At 42.2% G+C, this 15365-nt stretch overlaps 1 protein-coding gene across 2 annotated transcripts in view; it reads right to left on the bottom strand.

Moving 5' to 3' along the window:
* Positions 1 to 757: 757 nt before the first annotated feature.
* FAM3A (FAM3 metabolism regulating signaling molecule A) overlaps positions 758 to 15365 on the bottom strand; it is a 56347-nt gene continuing 41739 nt past the window's right edge. For both annotated transcript variants that reach the window (XM_053695951.1, XM_053695952.1), the window contains exons 8-10: positions 3494 to 3578; positions 2195 to 2321; positions 758 to 2083 (exon numbers count right to left, since the gene is read on the bottom strand). In XM_053695951.1, coding sequence (XP_053551926.1) covers positions 1985 to 2083; positions 2195 to 2321; positions 3494 to 3578 — 311 coding nt within the window. In that variant the 3' untranslated portion in view covers positions 758 to 1984. The remainder of the gene's footprint in view (positions 2084 to 2194; positions 2322 to 3493; positions 3579 to 15365) is intronic.

Below are 15365 nucleotides of genomic sequence, written 5' to 3'. Positions count from 1 at the left end.
GTGCAACTAGTGCAATGGATTAAATCACCATCAGTTTCCGGTTTGGCCCAGCAGTGCTCTGTGAGTTCCAAGTGGTACTTCTACTATGTGTTTAACACCTTTGCAGGGGTTAAACACAGAGGCCTTAAAAAATTACATCATATCATTTTTCGACTATAGTGGCCATTTAAATGTATTATTTAATTGGAAAGTTGTTTAAAATGTCATCATAATTTTTTTTGTTACTATAATGGCCCTTTAAAGGCCAGACGACAAGTGGGGTGGTATTTATTGCTCCTGCGCTAACCCGGCTAGAAGTAAGCTTTTTTTCTCTGCATTGGGTAGCGCTCATATTTCAAGTTGAAAGTAAAAAGTTTTTGCTCTTGCGCTAACCTGATGCGTGGTATAAGCAGAAGTTAGAATATCGTGAACGCTTAAACGTATTCACCGATAAGGGGAGAGAAAGAGGAAAGAGAAAAAGAAGAGAGAGAAGATATAAAGAAGGGCGTTCTATTTCAACGTGTTATACAAGTGCTAAATCTGATGCGTGCAAACAGCCGCAATAAACCCAATATCGCTCATGCGTAACGATTGGCGTGCCACTCGTAAACTGGACCTAAATGTAGTATTTAAATAATAAAAAAATAGGTAATACTTACACCTTGACAGGAAAATGCCTATATTTCTCAGCACATTAAAAATTAACAAATATATCTAATAAATATTAATATCAGCCTTACCTTTAAACTGTGTGGTACAAAAGAACAGAATAATCCGCCAGAGAATAAAGGATTTTATTCTTGAGATCACAGGCTTTACAACCTTAAATTATTATCAACACTGTCTTGGACCAGCAAGTTTCTAGTTAATATGAATCTTCAGCCCTTTAAAAAAGCAGATATACTATGGTTTTTACAATCTTTTTTTTTTTTCCTGATAACTTTCATATACTTTGCCACAGCACAAGCTGTGAATAAAGGATTTTTACTCTACATTTACAATGGAGACCCAGAAATTGTTTTTGACTTTTTAACAGTTCCTTGTGTACATGTCCGATTCCTAGTGGGCGGTCCATATAATACAAAACCCCTCTTTACTGTATAGTATCAGTTTATAAAACATAATGTGTAAGTTAGTAGCACTGTCTTTTATTGTCAACTTCCTATTAAATGATAGATAGATCTACCTATACTATTTTATGCTTACCAATACCTACGGCACCTGGGTGTTATGGTGTTTCGATTTAATGCAAGGAAGTCGGGCACAGATACAATCACAAAATGTTCCTAAAATTACTGTTCAGCCAAAAAGTGCAGCAAACCTCTTGTGCATCAATGTACAGTTCAAAGAGAAAAAGGTTGCCTATTTACAGGTGTTAATACCTAGAACATATTACTTATATACAAGTTTGTCTTTCACCCCTTTGGTTGTCAAACAATGCATAACAGCCAATGGAAACAAATACATTTTTAAACCATGACGAAAGGTTGAGAATATACAAAACAACTTACTGGTCAGTAGGTGAAAAAAAACAAAAAACAGCGCATTTATAATAAAATCAGTTATTTAAAATATGATAATAAATACGTCAAACAGATTGGGCCATTATAGCCCTTAGTTTCCATTTAATTATATAGTTTGATTTTCTTGGAAGGACAGTCAGCCAGTTATAGCTAAAAAAAAAATAATAATGGTGACTTGCAGTTTCCGGAACCGCAGTTGTTGGACAGTAGACAAATAGCTGCCCAATTCAGATATCGGGAGGGTTTATTCTTGGATATCTCAGTGAATCTGAGTATTATCTATGTCTGTACATAACTCGTAAAAGAAAGTCAATTTCAGTGCAATTAATTATAAACTGCGCATCTTAACGATTGCCGTAGTATCTCTACCCCCAGCCAAAGGTGCAAATGGGAGTCAGACAGAAAGTCCAGCTGTATTATGGTAAGCCCAGGTCTGGCCACTCCAGCTACCTCTCCACAGTAACATTTTATTCTCGTTCCCGTCACTCCAAATCTTGCGTGCGCTGAGGGACGCAGCCCTCCAGCTCCACAGCTTCTGGCCAACCCTCGTACTTGTTGCTGCTCTTACTGTTCTTTATTAGCTACAGAGAGGCAAAACAATAAAAATAAAATATAAAATTGTTACAAAACATTTACTTTGCAGACAAAGTTTATAAACGGAGTAAAAAAATAAATAAAAATACAATCCTCACCTGTTCAAATGGACTTTTATCTTGCACACCCTTTGCTCCTACAAACACCCAACTGTCCCTGAACGCTACGTCTTTTATTGCCGTGCTGCCCAGCTCTGCAAACAGTTTTCGGGCATCCTCAGTCATCCTTAGAGTGACAGACAGTAGTTAGAATCCAGGAATGATCAATGTGTAATAATTCACACATAAAAAAGTTCCAAAACACGAATAACCCCACTATTGGTTATTTACAGCTTCCTAAAAGCATCTGCAAAGCTACTCTGTATGTTTCTTGCATGAACTCAGCAGCTGTAGCAGTGTGTGTAGCTAATGTGTCCTGTCAATGTTTTTTTTATCTAAATCCTGTTAGGGGCATGAAACACTGATATTTAACATAAAATGTTTAATTATTCATAGTATCTGCAATATATTTGTATTTATTTTGATTAATTTTCCTGTAATTTGTGCACACTGCAGACTTCACAAGCTTTACCCCAAGTATCTGATCCTAACTAGCCTCTTAGGATACTACAAAAAAAATGCTGTGGCTAGTCTTTTTTACTCTAGTTAGTCCAAATTGGCTCCTCCAAATAAGACATGTGGTTGGAGAAATTTGGCTATTGAAAACCAGTTTCAGCAAAGACGATCGTGTTACTGTATGTTGAAAGGGTTCACAGTTGGCTAGTATGGTCAATTTATTACAGATGTTTATTTATATCTGTTCCGAATAAATCACAGCTAACAAAGATATACAGAGAAATAAAAACACACTCAACATGTTTTTTAAGGGGTATATCCCTGAAACAGATAATAATGCTAATTTTGCAAACAACATTACATTTTAAATGCTTTTTAGAACACATGGTTTATGCATATCTTCTGCCAATATATAATGTGTATATAATATATATATAAAACATTTGTTGTGTGTACAGATTTTTTTTTGCAATGCAGCACTTAATTGCTGATATATACAGTTTATATATAAAACATGTATTGTATGTGCAGACTTTTTTGCAGTTCCGCTCTTTATTTCTGATATATTGTGTCGCAGGATTCAGGAAGGGCTGTGTTGTGCAACTAGACGTGTAGGAGGCTGCCGGAGTTAAAATGGGACATTTAAAATTAAAGGTTTTATTTTTTTTTTATTTTGCTGCTGATATAATACAAAAGATAATACAGATTACAAGAATTTTGAAATCTGTTCTGGCCATTCTAAAGTGTATTTCAAACGAATTACATATAAATAATTTCTAAAACCGAACTCATTTTGTACACGGCTGAAAACATAAAAGGATAGACAGAAACAGAATGACTAACTTTGTGGCCGGATCATCATACGAAGCGACCAGAACCAAAGTCCCTTCGTGTATTGGTAATAAGAACTTCATCAGCTGTGACACATCTAAAAGAGACAAACACCAGATTTATTTTGTGTCCTCATTCATTTGTGTAAATGTGTATATTTATAGCCCATATTAAAGTACTGCCTGGGAGTCACAGAGAACTGCTGGTCCAAGGCAGAAACCGCCACTGAGCCAATCAGCAGTGCTAGAGCTTAGCAAAGGTTAAAGGGACAGTCAACCATAGAATTGTTATTGTTTTAAAAGATAGATAATCCCTTTATTACCCATTCCCCAGTTTTGCATAACCAACAGTTATATTAATATACATTTTACCTCTGTGATTACCTTGTATCTAGGAACCTTCTTCCAGCCCCCTGATCACATGACTGTGACTGTTTATTATCTATTGTCTTAAATTTAGCATTGTTTTGTGCTAAATCTTAAATAACCCCCTGTGCCTGATCACAGTGTTATCTATATGGCCCACATGTACTTTCTGTCTCTTTGTGTTGTACGTGTACTGTGATAAGAGGCAGCCCTCAAGGGCTTAGAAATTAGCATATGAGCCTACCTATGTTTAGTTTAAACTAAGAATACCAAGAGAAAAAAGCAAATTTGATGATAAAAGTAAATTGGAAAGTTAATTAAAATTAAAAGTCCTATCTGAATAATGAAAGTTTAATTTATACTAGACTGTCCCTTTAAACAGAAACGACCTGCAGGATAGATAGTAATAAAATGACATGCTCTGATGAATAATATTTTTGCATAATAGCCCTTTTAAATCTACAGGTTGAGGCGTCATAAGGTGTGGGGTAGATTGTCATGTAGATTGTAGAGTGTTCCGCAGTGTACGTGCAGCAAGGGAAACTATACAAGGTGGGAGACAGTCTGATGGAGCAGGGAGGGCATTCTGTAGTGTACGAGCAGCATGTGAAACTATACAAGGTGGGAGACAGTCTGATGGAGAAGGTAAGGCATTCTGTAGTGTACGAGCAGCAAGGGAAACTATACAAGGTGGGAGACAGTCTGATGGAGCAGGTAAGGCATTCTGTAGTGTACGAGCAGCATGGGAAGCTATACAAGGTGGGGAGACAGTCTGATGGAGCGGAGTAGAGTGTTCCGCAGTGTACAAGCAGCATGTGAAACTATACAAGGTGGGAGACAGTCTGAAGGAGCAGGTAAGGCATTCTGTTGTGTACGAGCAGCATGTGAAACTATACAAGGTGGGAGAAAGTCTGATGGAGCAGGTAAAGCATTCTGTTGTGTACGAGCAGCATGTGAAACTATACAAGGTGGGAGACAGTCTGATGGAGCAGGTAAGGCATTCTGTTGTGTACGAGCAGCATGTGAAACTATACAAGGTGAGAGACAGTCTGATGGACCGGAGTAGAGCGTTCCGCAGTGTACGAGCAGCATGTGAAACTATACAAGGTGGGAGACAGTCTGAAGGAGCAGGTAAGGCATTCTGTTGTGTACGAGCAGCATGTGAAACTATACAAGGTGAGAGACAGTCTGATGGAGCAGGTAAGGTGTTCTGTAGTGTACGAGCAGCATGTGAAACTATACAAGGTGAGAGACAGTCTGATGGAGCAGGTAAGGCATTCTGTAGTGTACGAGCAGCATGTGAAACTATACAAGGGGGGAGAGAGTCTGATGGAGCAGGTAAGGCATTCTGTAGTGTACGAGCAGCATGTGTAACTATACAAGGTGGGAGACAGTCTGATGGAGCAGGTAAGGCATTCTGTAGTGTACGAGCAGCATGTGAAACTATACAAGGGGGGAGACAGTCTGAAGGAGCAGGTAAGGCATTCTGTAGTGTACGAGCAGCATGTGTAACTATACAAGGGGGGAGACAGTCTGAAGGAGCAGGTAAGGCATTCTGTAGTGTACGAGCAGCATGTGTAACTATACAAGGGGGGAGACAGTCTGATGGAGCAGGTAAGGCATTCTGTAGTGTACGAGCAGCATGGGAAGCTATACAAGGTGAGAGACAGTCTGAAGGAGCAGGTAAGGCATTCTGTAGTGTACGAGCAGCATGTGAAACTATACAAGGTGGGAGACAGTCTGAAGGAGCAGGTAAGACATTCTGTAGTGTACGAGCAGCATGTGAAACTATACAAGGTGGGAGACAGTCTGAAGGAGCAGGTAAGACATTCTGTAGTGTACGAGCAGCATGTGAAACTATACAAGGTGGGAGACAGTCTGATGGAGCAGGTAGGGCATTCTGTAGTGTACGAGCAGCATGTGAAACTATACAAGGTGGGAGACAGTCTGAAGGAGCAGGTAAGACATTCTGTAGTGTACGAGCAGCATGTGAAACTATACAAGGTGGGAGACAGTCTGATGGAGCAGGTAGGGCATTCTGTAGTGTACGAGCAGCATGTGAAACTATACAAGGTGGGAGACAGTCTGATGGAGCGGAGTAGAGCGTTCCGCAGTGTACGAGCAGCATGTGAAACTATACAAGGTGAGAGACAGTCTGAAGGAGCAGGTAAGGCATTCTGTAGTGTACGAGCAGCATGTGAAACTATACAAGGTGGGAGACAGTCTGAAGGAGCAGGTAAGACATTCTGTAGTGTACGAGCAGCATGTGAAACTATACAAGGTGGGAGACAGTCTGATGGAGCAGGTAGGGCATTCTGTAGTGTACGAGCAGCATGTGAAACTATACAAGGTGGGAGACAGTCTGATGGAGCAGGTAAGGCATTGTGTAGTGTACGAGCAGCATGTGAAACTATACAAGGGGGGAGACAGTCTGATGGAGCAGGTAAGGCATTCTGTAGTGTACGAGCAGCATGGGAAGCTATACAAGGTGGGGAGACAGTCTGATGGAGCAGGGAGGGCATTCTGTAGTGTACGAGCAGCATGTGAAACTATACAAGGTGAGAGACAGTCTGATGGAGCAGGTAAGGCATTCTGCAGTGTACGAGCAGCATGTGAAACTATACAAAATGTGAGACCGTCTGATGGAGCAGGTAAGGCATTCTGTAGTGTACAAGCAGCATGTGAAACTATACAAGGTGGGAGACAGTCTGATGGAGCAGGTAAGGCATTCTGCAGTGTATGAGCAGCATGTGAAACTATACAAAATGGGAGACCGTCTGATGGAGCAGGTAAGGCATTCTGTAGTGTACAAGCAGCATGTGAAACTATACAAGGTGGGGAGACAGTCTGATGGAGCAGGTAAGGCATTCTGTAGTGTACGAGCAGCAAGGGAAACTATACAAGGTGGGAGACAGTCTGATGGAGCAGGGAGGGCATTCTGTAGTGTACGAGCAGCATGTGAAACTATACAAGGTGAGAGACAGTCTAATGGAGGGGAGTAGAGCGTTCCGCAGTGTACGAGCAGCATGTGAAACTATACAAGGTGGGAGACAGTCTGAAGGAGCAGGTAAGGCATTCTGTTGTGTACGAGCAGCATGTGAAACTATACAAGGTGGGAGACAGTCTGATGGAGCAGGTAGGGCATGCTGTAGTGCACGAGCAGCATGTGAAACTATACAAGGTGGGAGACAGTCTGATGAAGCAGGTAAGGCATTCTGTAGTGTACGAGCAGCATGTGAAACTATACAAGGTGGGAGACAGTCTGAAGGAGCAGGTAAGGCATTCTGTTGTGTACGAGCAGCATGTGAAACTATACAAGGTGAGAGACAGTCTGATGGAGCAGGTAAGGCATTCTGTAGTGTACGAGCAGCATGTGAAACTATACAAGGTGGGAGACAGTCTGATGGAGCAGGTAAGGCATTCTGTTGTGTACGAGCAGCATGTGTAACTATACAAGGTGGGAGACAGTCTGATGGAGCAGGTAAGGCATTGTGTAGTGTACGAGCAGCATGTGAAACTATACAAGGGGGGAGACAGTCTGATGGAGCAGGTAAGGCATTCTGTAGTGTACGAGCAGCATGGGAAGCTATACAAGGTGGGGAGACAGTCTGATGGAGCAGGGAGGGCATTCTGTAGTGTACGAGCAGCATGTGAAACTATACAAGATGAAAGACAGTCTGAAGGAGCAGGTAAGGCATTCTGTAGTGTACGAGCAGCATGTGAAACTATACAAGGTGGGAGACAGTCTGAAGGAGCAGGTAAGGCATTCTGTAGTGTACGAGCAGCATGGGAAACTATACAAGGTGGGAGACAGTCTGATGGAGCAGGTAATGCATTCTGTAGTGTACGAGCAGCATGTGAAACTATACAAGGTGGGAGACAGTCTGATGGAGCAGGTAAGGCATTCTGTAGTGTACGAGCAGCATGGGAAGCTATACAAGGTGGGAGACAGTCTGATGGAGCAGGTAGGGCATTCTGTAGTGTACGAGCAGCAAGGGAAACTATACAAGGTGGGAGACAGTCTGATGGAGCAGGTAGGGCATTCTGTAGTGTACGAGCAGCATGTGAAACTATACAAGGTGGGAGACAGTCTGATAGAGCAGAGTAGAGCGTTCTGCAGTGTACGAGCAGCATGTGAAACTACACAAGGTGGGAGACAGTCTGATGGAGCGCAGTAGAGCGTTCCGTAGTGTAGCAGCAGCACGTGAGAAGAATTGAAGTGTGCAGTTTCAGAAATATTTGGGGATCACTGAGGAAATGTATATGGATGTGAGGTTGTTGAAAGCTTTTTTTATTTTTATTGTAGGGTTTCATAAAAACCTTTAAACATTCAAACAAACAAAAAAACAGATACAAACATTTAATCTCTGTTTGAAAAAAGTAAAATAGTAAAAATATGAACAATATAAGGAAACATGCAAAGTTCCCCAATGTAAAAGTAATTATAGAAAATGTATAGTAGATAAGTCTCTCGTCTCTTATGTACTAGTGGTATATGACAAAAAGAAAATGCTTACCTGATAAATTTATTTATTTACGGATATGGTTAAACAAAAACATGTTATATATATTTACGGATATGGTGAGTCCACGGAATCATCAGTTACTGTTGGGAATCAATACCCAAGCTAGAGGACACAGATGAATAGGGAGGGACAAGACAGGCAGACCTAAACAGAAGGCACCACCGCTTGAATAACCTTACTCCCAAAAGAAGCCTCAGCCGAGGCAAAAGTATCAAATTGGGAAAAAGTATGCAGAGAGAACCAAGTTGCAGCCTTGCAAATCTGTTCCACATAAGCTTCATTCTTGAAAGCCCAAGAAGAGGAGACAGCCCTAGTGGAAAGAGCTGTAATTCTCTCAGGAGGCTGCAGTCCAGCAGTCTCATCAGCCAAACTAATTATACTTCTCAACCAGAGAGAAATAGAAGTAGCATTAGCTTTCTGACCTTTACGTTTCCCAGAGAAACAAACAAATAGGGTAGAAGACTGGCGAAAATCCTTAGTCGCCTGTATAAAATAAAAATGATAAAGCACACACAACATTCAGGTTGCGCAACAAAGCTCTTTATGAGAAGAAGGATGGGACATAGAGAAGGAACAACAAATTCCTGCGTAATATATCTGTCCAAAACCACTATAGGAAGTAAACCTAACTTAGTACAAAGAACCGCCTTATCGACAAGAAAGATACGAAAAGGCAAATCACACTGCAAGGCTGAGATTCCGAAAACTCTCCCAGCAGAAGAGAAGCAATAAGAAACAAAACCTTCCAAGATAACAAATTAATATCTATGGAATGCAAAGGCTCAAACGGAGCCTGCTGTAAAACTCTACAAAGTTAAAGGGCCATAATACCCAAACGTTTAAACACTTGAAAGTGATGCAGTATAGCTGTAAAAAGCTGGCTAGAAAATATCACCTGAACATCTCTATGTAAAAAAGAAAGATATTTTACCGCAAAAGTTTCCCAGTAGCCGCATCCCATTGTAAATGACTTCTAAGCAGCAAATTAATATGTCTGTCCCGGGACAGCGGAAGGAGCGAGCTTACGTGCACTCTCATCTTATTTCCCTATTCAGTTTAAGGAAGTTTACAATGAAATCTCATGAGAGTTAAGTGAAATCTCATGAGATCACAGTAAAAGGGTTCATGAAATCAGCGCTGTTGATGCCGATTGGCTGCTATTCAATTCTTCATTTTTTTTTTTTAACCTGCAGCCGAGTATAACTTTTTACACAGAACTTACTCTGCTGAGCTGAGGAGATTATGTAAAAAAGGAAGATATTTTACCTCACAGAGATGCTCAGGTGATATTATCCTGTCAGCTTTTTACAGTTATACTGCATCAGTTTCAAGTGATTCAGCATATGAGTATTATGTCCCTTTAAGGCTCCAAAGAAGAGCAACAGACTTAAAGGGACACTGAACCCATTTTTTTTCTTTTGTGATTCAGATAGAGCATGCAATTTTAAGCAACTTTCTAATATACTCCTATTATTATTTTTTCTTCGTTCTCTTGCTATCTTTATTTTAAATAAAAGCCAGCTAAGCTTTTTTGGGTTAAGAACTCTGGACAGCACTTTTTGATTGGTGGATGGATTTTTCCACCAATCAGCAAGGACAACCCAGGTTGTTCACCAAAAATGGGCCGGCATCAAAACTTACATTCTTGCATTTCAAATAAAGATACCAAGAGAATAAAGAAAATTTGATAATAGGAGTAAATTAGAAAGTTGCTTAAAAAATCATGCTCTATCTGAATCACAAAAGAAAAATTTTGGGTTCAGTGTCCCTATAAACACAGGCCTTATTCTGATCAAGGCCTGACAAAAAAAAATTCTGGCACGTCCGTCAGATGCTTATCTAGCAAAATAGAAAATGCAGAAATCTGACCCTTCAGGGTACTGACTAGCAAACCCTTCTCCAGACCTTCCTGGAGAAAAGACAAAATCCTAGGAATCCTGACCATACTCCAAGAGTAGTCCTTGCATTCACACCAATAAAGAAATTTACGCCATACCTTATGGTAAATCTTTCTAGTAAAAGGCTTGCGAGCCTGAATCATGGTCTCAATGACCCACTCAGAAAAACCATGCATAGACATAACTAAGCGTTCAATCTCCAAGCAGAAAGCTTCAGAGAAACGAAAGAATGGACCCTGATTAGAAGGTCCCTCCTCAGGAACAACCACCAAGGTGGAAGAGATACATCCCCGCAAGGTCTGTATCAAGATCCTGCAAGACTATGCAGAAACTATTAAAAACAGAATTTATGTTTACCTGATAAATTACTTTCTCCAACGGTGTGTCCGGTCCACGGCGTCATCCTTACTTGTGGGATATTCTCTTCCCCAACAGGAAATGGCAAAGAGCCCAGCAAAGCTGGTCACATGATCCCTCCTAGGCTCCGCCTTCCCCAGTCATTCGACCGACGTAAAGGAGGAATATTTGCATAGGAGAAACCATATGATACCGTGGTGACTGTAGTTAAAGAAAATAAATTATCAGACCTGATTAAAAAACCAGGGCGGGCCGTGGACCGGACACACCGTTGGAGAAAGTAATTTATCAGGTAAACATAAATTCTGTTTTCTCCAACATAGGTGTGTCCGGTCCACGGCGTCATCCTTACTTGTGGGAACCAATACCAAAGCTTTAGGACACGGATGAAGGGAGGGAGCAAATCAGGTCACCTAGATGGAAGGCACCACGGCTTGCAAAACCTTTCTCCCAAAAATAGCCTCAGAAGAAGCAAAAGTATCAAACTTGTAAAATTTAGTAAAAGTGTGCAGTGAAGACCAAGTCGCTGCCTTACATATCTGATCAACAGAAGCCTCGTTCTTGAAGGCCCATGTGGAAGCCACAGCCCTAGTGGAATGAGCTGTGATTCTTTCAGGAGGCTGCCGTCCGGCAGTCTCATAAGCCAATCTGATGATGCTTTTAATCCAAAAAGAGAGAGAGGTAGAAGTTGCTTTTTGACCTCTCCTTTTACCAGAATAAACAACAAACAAGGAAGATGTTTGTCTAAAATCCTTTGTAGCATCTAAATAGAATTTTAGAGCACGAACAACATCCAAATTGTGCAACAAACGTTCCTTCTTTGAAACTGGATTCGGACACAAAGAAGGCACGACTATCTCCTGGTTAATGTTTTTGTTAGAAACAACTTTCGGAAGAAAACCAGGTTTAGTACGTAAAACCACCTTATCTGCATGGAACACCAGATAAGGAGGAGAACACTGCAGAGCAGATAATTCTGAAACTCTTCTAGCAGAAGAAATTGCAACCAAAAACAAAACTTTCCAAGATAATAACTTAATATCAACGGAATGTAAGGGTTCAAACGGAACCCCCTGAAGAACTGAAAGAACTAAATTGAGACTCCAAGGAGGAGTCAAAGGTTTGTAAACAGGCTTGATTCTAACCAGAGCCTGAACAAAGGCTTGAACATCTGGCACAGCTGCCAGTTTTTTGTGAAGTAACACAGACAAGGCAGAAATCTGTCCCTTCAAGGAACTAGCAGATAATCCTTTCTCCAAACCTTCTTGAAGGAAGGATAGAATCTTAGGAATTTTTACCTTGTCCCAAGGGAATCCTTTAGATTCACACCAACAGATATATTTTTTCCATATTTTGTGGTAAATTTTTCTAGTTACAGGCTTTCTGGCCTGAACAAGAGTATCAATGACAGAATCTGAGAACCCTCGCTTTGATAAGATCAAGCGTTCAATCTCCAAGCAGTCAGTTGGAGTGAGACCAGATTCGGATGTTCGAACGGACCTTGAACAAGAAGGTCTCGTCTCAAAGGTAGCTTCCATGGTGGAGCCGATGACATATTCACCAGGTCTGCATACCAAGTCCTGCGTGGCCACGCAGGAGCTATCAAGATCACCGATGCTCTCTCCTGATTGATCCTGGCTACCAGCCTGGGGATGAGAGGAAACGGCGGAAATACATAAGCTAGTTTGAAGGTCCAAGGTGCTACTAGTGCATCTACTAGAGTCGCCTTGGGATCCCTGGATCTGGACCCGTAGCAAGGAACCTTGAAGTTCTGACGAGAGGCCATCAGATCCATGTCTGGAATGCCCCACAATTGAGTGATTTGGGCAAAGATTTCCGGATGGAGTTCCCACTCCCCCGGATGAAATGTCTGACGACTCAGAAAATCCGCTTCCCAATTTTCCACTCCTGGGATGTGGATTGCAGACAAGTGGCAGGAGTGAGTCTCCGCCCATTGAATGATTTTGGTCACTTCTTCCATCGCCAGGGAACTCCTTGTTCCCCCCTGATGGTTGATGTACGCAACAGTCGTCATGTTGTCTGATTGAAACCGTATGAACTTGGCCTTTGCTAGCTGAGGCCAAGCCTTGAGAGCATTGAGTATCGCTCTCAGTTCCAGAATATTTATCGGTAGAAGAGATTCTTCCCGAGACCAAAGACCCTGAGCTTTCAGGGGTCCCCAGACCGCGCCCCAGCCCACCAGACTGGCGTCGGTCGTGACAATGACCCACTCTGGTCTGCGGAAGCTCATCCCCTGTGACAGGTTGTCCAGGGACAGCCACCAACGGAGTGAATCTCTGGTCCTCTGATTTACTTGTATCGTCGGAGACAAGTCTGTATAGTCCCCATTCCACTGACTGAGCATGCACAGTTGTAATGGTCTTAGATGAATGCGCGCAAAAGGAACTATGTCCATTGCCGCTACCATCAAACCTATTACTTCCATGCACTGCGCTATGGAAGGAAGAGGAACAGAATGAAGTATTTGACAAGAGTTCAGAAGTTTTGATTTTCTGGCCTCTGTCAGAAAAATCCTCATTTCTAAGGAGTCTATTATTGTTCCCAAGAAGGGAACCCTTGTTGACGGAGACAGAGAACTTTTTTCTACGTTCACTTTCCACCCGTGAGATCTGAGAAAGGCCAGGACAATGTCCGTGTGAGCCTTTGCTTAAGGAAGGGACGACGCTTGAATCAGAATGTCGTCCAAGTAAGGTACTACTGCAATGCCCCTTGGTCTTAGCACCGCTAGAAGGGACCCTAGTACCTTTGTGAAAATCCTTGGAGCAGTGGCTAATCCGAACGGAAGTGCCACAAACTGGTAATGCTTGTCCAGGAATGCGAACCTTAGGAACCGATGATGTTCCTTGTGGATAGGAATATGTAGATACGCATCCTTTAAATCCCCCGTGGTCATGAATTGACCTTCCTGGATGGAAGGAAGAATAGTTCGAATGGTTTCCATTTTGAACGATGGAACCTTGAGAAACTTGTTTAGGATCTTGAGATCTAAGATTGGTCTGAATGTTCCCTCTTTTTTGGGAACTACGAACAGATTGGAGTAGAACCCCATCCCTTGTTCTCCTAATGGAACAGGATGAATCACTCCCATTTTTAACAGGTCTTCTACACAATGTAAGAATGCCTGTTTTTTTATGTGGTCTGAAGACAATTGAGACCTGTGGAACCTCCCCCTTGGGGGAAGCCCCTTGAATTCCAGAAGATAACCTTGGGAGACTATTTCTAGCGCCCAAGGATCCAGAACATCTCTTGCCCAAGCCTGAGCGAAGAGAGAGAGTCTGCCCCCCACCAGATCCGGTCCCGGATCGGGGGCCAACATCTCATGCTGTCTTGGTAGCAGTGGCAGGTTTCTTGGCCTGCTTTCCTTTGTTCCAGCCTTGCATTGGTCTCCAGGCTGGCTTGCCTTGAGAAGTATTACCCTCTTGCTTAGAGGACGTAGCACTTGGGGCTGGTCCGTTTCTGCGAAAGGGACGAAAATTAGGTTTATTTTTGGCCTTGAAAGACCTATCCTGAGGAAGGGCGTGGCCCTTGCCCCCAGTGATATCAGAGATAATCTCTTTCAAGTCAGGGCCAAACAGCGTTTTCCCCTTGAAAGGAATGTTAAGCAATTTGTTCTTGGAAGACGCATCCGCTGACCAAGATTTTAACCAAAGCGCTCTGCGCGCCACAATAGCAAAACCAGAATTTTTCACCGCTAACCTAGCCAATTGCAAAGTGGCGTCTAGGGTGAAAGAATTAGCCAATTTGAGAGCACGAATTCTGTCCATAATCTCCTCATAAGAAGAAGAATTATTATTGATCGCCTTTTCTAGCTCATCGAACCAGAAACACGCGGCTGTAGTGACAGGGACAATGCATGAAATTGGTTGTAGAAGGTAACCTTGCTGAACAAACATCTTTTTAAGCAAACCTTCTAATTTTTTATCCATAGGATCTTTGAAAGCACAACTATCTTCTATGGGTATAGTGGTGCGTTTGTTTAGAGTAGAAACCGCCCCCTCGACCTTGGGGACTGTCTGCCATAAGTCCTTTCTGGGGTCGACCATAGGAAACAATTTTTTAAATATGGGGGGAGGGACGAAAGGTATGCCGGGCCTTTCCCATTCTTTATTTACAATGTCCGCCACCCGCTTGGGTATAGGAAAAGCTTCGGGGGGCCCCGGGACCTCTAGGAACTTGTCCATTTTACATAGTTTCTCTGGAATGACCAAATTCTCACAATCATCCAGAGTGGATAACACCTCCTTAAGCAGAGCACGGAGATGTTCCAATTTAAATTTAAATGTAATCACGTCAGGTTCAGCTTGTTGAGAAATTTTCCCTGAATCTGAAATTTCTCCCTCAGACAAAACCTCCCTGGCCCCCTCAGACTGGTGTAGGGGCCCTTCAGAACCAATATCATCAGCGTCCTCATGCTCTTCAGTATTTTCTAAAACAGAGCAGTCACGCTTTCGCTGATAAGTGGGCATTTTGGCTAAAATGTTTTTGATAGAATTATCCATTACAGCCGTTAATTGTTGCATAGTAAGGAGTATTGGCGCGCTAGATGTACTAGGGGCCTCCTGTGTGGGCAAGACTGGTGTAGACGAAGGAGGGGATGATGCAGTACCATGCTTACTCCCCTCACTTGAGGAATCATCTTGGGCATCATTTTCTCTAAATTTTGTGTCACATAAATCACATCTATTTAAATGAGAAGGAACCTTGGCTTCCCCACATT

Source organism: Bombina bombina, chromosome 12, assembly GCF_027579735.1.
Source record: "Bombina bombina isolate aBomBom1 chromosome 12, aBomBom1.pri, whole genome shotgun sequence".
NCBI classification, from domain to species: Eukaryota; Metazoa; Chordata; class Amphibia; order Anura; family Bombinatoridae; genus Bombina; species Bombina bombina.
Note: the sequence above shows the minus strand (reverse complement) of the source record. Positions and strands in the feature narration are given on the sequence as shown.